The sequence below is a fragment of the Arachis stenosperma genome, chromosome 7, assembly GCF_014773155.1.
Source record: "Arachis stenosperma cultivar V10309 chromosome 7, arast.V10309.gnm1.PFL2, whole genome shotgun sequence".
NCBI lineage: Eukaryota > Viridiplantae > Streptophyta > Magnoliopsida > Fabales > Fabaceae > Arachis > Arachis stenosperma.
This window is the reverse complement of record NC_080383.1, coordinates 15,823,594-15,827,532: the sequence shown is the minus strand read 5'-3', so window position 1 is coordinate 15,827,532 and position 3,939 is coordinate 15,823,594. Positions and strand designations below refer to the sequence as shown.

General features: G+C 26.2%; 1 protein-coding gene across 1 annotated transcript; it reads left to right on the top strand.

Moving 5' to 3' along the window:
* The first annotated feature begins 932 nt into the window (after window positions 1-932).
* On the top strand, window positions 933-3,612 carry LOC130940183 (LOB domain-containing protein 33-like). The gene is made up of 2 exons (XM_057868251.1): window positions 933-1,211; window positions 3,098-3,612. The coding sequence occupies exons 1-2, from the start codon at window positions 933-935 to the stop codon at window positions 3,482-3,484; spliced, it is 666 nt and encodes a 221-aa protein (XP_057724234.1). The 3' UTR covers window positions 3,485-3,612.
* Window positions 3,613-3,939: the final 327 nt, after the last annotated feature.

Genomic DNA, 3,939 nt, shown 5'->3' with positions numbered 1-3,939 from the left:
ACGTATCATTGACTGTTCATATTAGTATATCACATCAATACATTAATTGAAAAGGAAAAGTCTAGGGGACCAGCAACTTTATTAAATTCTGGCCAGCATGTAACCAGTAAGAAAAAGTGAGCTATTGGATGAAATCTCACATCAATCTCACACCATTAAAATCATCATTGATAGTTGTTTGATGGCTATAAGTCACAAAAGTTATTGCCCCCTGACATTCCTCAATTAAAAATAGTCGGAAAAACTAACATAAATTACATATGTCAATTTTAGAACCTAAGTTGAGTAAATTAAAATTTCGGCCACCAATTTAAAATACAACTACAACTTAAAAGACTAATCTAAATATTAACTCAATTATCAACTCTTCACTAAAAATTAATTATTAATTATTGAAGATAGACATGAATTACTTTAGGCAATAGGTATTTTAATTTTAAGGATATAACTAACACGCCTTTAAATAGAAATTTTTAAATTTTTTTACTTTAATGAATATAAAATGAACGCTTTAAAATTTTGAATTTTAATTTGTATGTATGATTTCTATAAAAACTTTTTTTTGGTAATCTTAAATACGTTAGCTAAATTATTTTTTTTAATAAGAAACTTAGATTTCTTTAAAAGAATATAGAAATTTAAATGTTTTAAAAAATTTTGCAATTGGATTAATTAACTAGAATAAGATTAATCGAATTTCTGGTAACATGACTTAATTAATTAGATAAATGCTAACAATAGTTTGATTATAAAAAAAATTATTAACTGAAAGTGAGAAATGTCCTTTGGATACCACACGAAAAGAAATGAAGCTCCCATCAAGTGATGCCTATAAAAGTGATGGAATCTTTAAACCCTTCTTAAACAATTGTCTTGTAGTAGTGAAATCATTGAAAAACACCTGAAAGAAAAAAAAAAAAAAACTTAGGATAATGACAGGGTTTGGATCTTCATGTGGAGCATGCAAGTTCCTAAGGAGAAAGTGTGGTAGTGGTTGTGTTTTTGCTCCTTACTTCTCTTATGACCAAGCAGCAACACATTTTGCAGCGGTTCATAAGATCTATGGTGCTAGTAATGTGTCAAGGCTATTGTCACATCTTCCAATCCTTAATAGAAGTGATGCTGCCATCACTATCACTTATGAAGCTCTTGCTCGCATGCAAGATCCTATTTATGGTTGTGTTTCTCATATCTATGCATTGCAGCAACAGGTTTAATTTAATTTATTAATTTCCATTATATTCTATTATGATTTATGATCCCTCACCATTTGCTATATATATTATTACATCATCTTTATATCTTTAATATTGATTATTTATTTTCTTCTTTTTTCACTTAATCAAATTAAAGGTGAAAACATATCTAATATATCTATAGTTTTGGAACGAACTTGTCATATCTAATAAAATCGTCCAAAACTATTGCAAACTTTTAGTATGATCACAATAAGTTAATTACAATAAAACTAAAAAGTATCCCATGTGAGTATAACTCTTCTCATCTATTTAGCTTACAAAAAAATGTATATAATTTTAATTTATTATACATTAATTTTTTATTAGAATTTAATTTTGATACACTATTAGTGTAAAATAGTTTTATATGTACATCCTATTACGTAATGTCACTTTTGTAAAAATCACTACATTTTACATAAATGATCATTTAAAAGAACAAATATGATTATACGATTTTATAAAATACTTTACACAGTCAATGTCAATGCATCAAAATTAAAATTTTTTATTATTGGTTAAAAAAATAAATAAAGATATATAGGAGTAGTCAACATGTCGATTAAGAGTTATTACAAAGAATAGAATGATAATTGATCTTTTAAATTGTTAATGACTTTTATCAAAGATGATTAAAAATTAATTTATTTTATCTATTTAATACTTTTTTATTGATATTTCACTTTATTATGTTGAGCTTTTTGTTTTAAAAAAAAAAACATATATAAAAATTAGTTTGTCATGAAACTACCTATCATGTAAGAGTTTCCTGTTGTCATAGTTAAAGACTTTGACGTTATGTTATAAAAGTATTTATCCTAAAAATTTAAACTATTAAATAAAGATATATAAATAATTATAAATTTAATTTAATACATATAATTTCAGTTTGTATAGATGAATGCGGATCAGATTAGATTGAATATGGCTAAAATTTTGATTCGATTCACACTAAAACCAACAAATCTAATATTCGCAGTTTTTAAATTTGAATTCGATCCGACCTAATCCACATATTTGTAAATCGAATCGAATCAGATGTCAAATATATCTGCAAAACATAAAAATATTTTTAAAAATTTATTTTTATTAAAAAATATCAATAAATCTTTTTTATTCTTTTAAATATGTTTGCTTTTAAAGTAATATATATTAAACATACTTCTTTTAAATAATAAAATTAAAATAATACAACATATATGATAATTAATCATAAAAAACATATTTACTTATTTATTTGTTTATTTTTGTAGATTCGCGGATATACGAATACCGACATAAAATTTCTAATATTATCCTATTAATGTGCGGATCAAATCTGATCCAATAGTCTTACAAATTAAATCTGTATCCACAATTTTCAGATCGAATTCAAATAAAAATCGCAAATATTCAAATCGAATTTCATCTATGAATATTCTACCAGTTTGAGATTTCTATTCATTGCGAGCTCACATTTAAGTCATTTCTTATTACTTGCAATTATCGGGGAATCATGCATTAGAATATAATTAGTTTCAATCATTGAAAAACTTTAAGAGTTGATCCTCACACGAGTTTATTTTCGTACACATGGTACACGAAAAAACTTTTCTCTTTAGAATGATATTTAATTCAAAACTTTCGTTGAAAATCTAAGGTACGTTTTGTTTGTATTTTTACTTTTTGTTTTTATTTTTAACAATTATTGTTTTCATATATATTTTTTTTATAAAATTATAAAAATAAAATATTAAAAATAAAAACAAAACACGAAAACATAAACCAAAGACGCCCCAAAATTTTCAATCTTCCAAACCTAATTTCCCAAATGTTATGTGTTCCATAAGCATAATAATCTTGTCCTTTGTTTTGGGCAGGTTGCAAGTTTGCAAGAGGAGATAGATATTATTGGGAGTCTAATGACAAATTCTACAATTGGTGCTACCAATTGTGGCATAAATAATGTTGAAGCACCAATAACAAAAATGGAGTACTCGAACTGTGGAATACAATACCCTATGCAAGATGATGATGATCATCAATGTTATCAAAATGAAATGGCCAATAATATTCTTTCTCAAGAAGGAAGTGTGACACCCCGCCAAGGCTATGGCTCACACATGGATATAGAGCTTCCAAATAATGATGGAAATGGGTTTGAAGGGCCATTTGTATTTTATGACCATCCCAACTTCAATAATAATAATCCATTAGAGAAGTTCCTATCTGGAATTGATCAAGAGGGATTCATGAACCACCCGTGATTAAAGCATAATAATGCAATCATAAAGAACTAGGCTTATAGAATTGTCATATCTGACTTTTGCTTAGCACAACTATGGTGCATGCAATATTAATGATGATTACATGAAATTATGAAAACCAATTTTGGTGTGGCATTTGTTTTCAATGTAATTGGGAGGAGAATCAATATTATTGCTCTATATATGTAACTGTTAAGGAGATTTTTAATAAATTTAGATTGGTTTGATATCTATAGTCTAGGAGTAAAACTTACTTTTTCTTCTATGGATACCAGTTTTAAAATTGTACCAAAGACTCCATTCGAGCAAGTAAAGAAATTAAAGGACCAAAAACTTTGGAAAACAAATTGAAATTAAATTGCTTGAAATTGAAATTATAGATAGTAAAGTAAATGATTTCAAATTAAAGAAAGCAATTAAATGCCTCCAACATAATCGAAGGACTCTAAATTTAA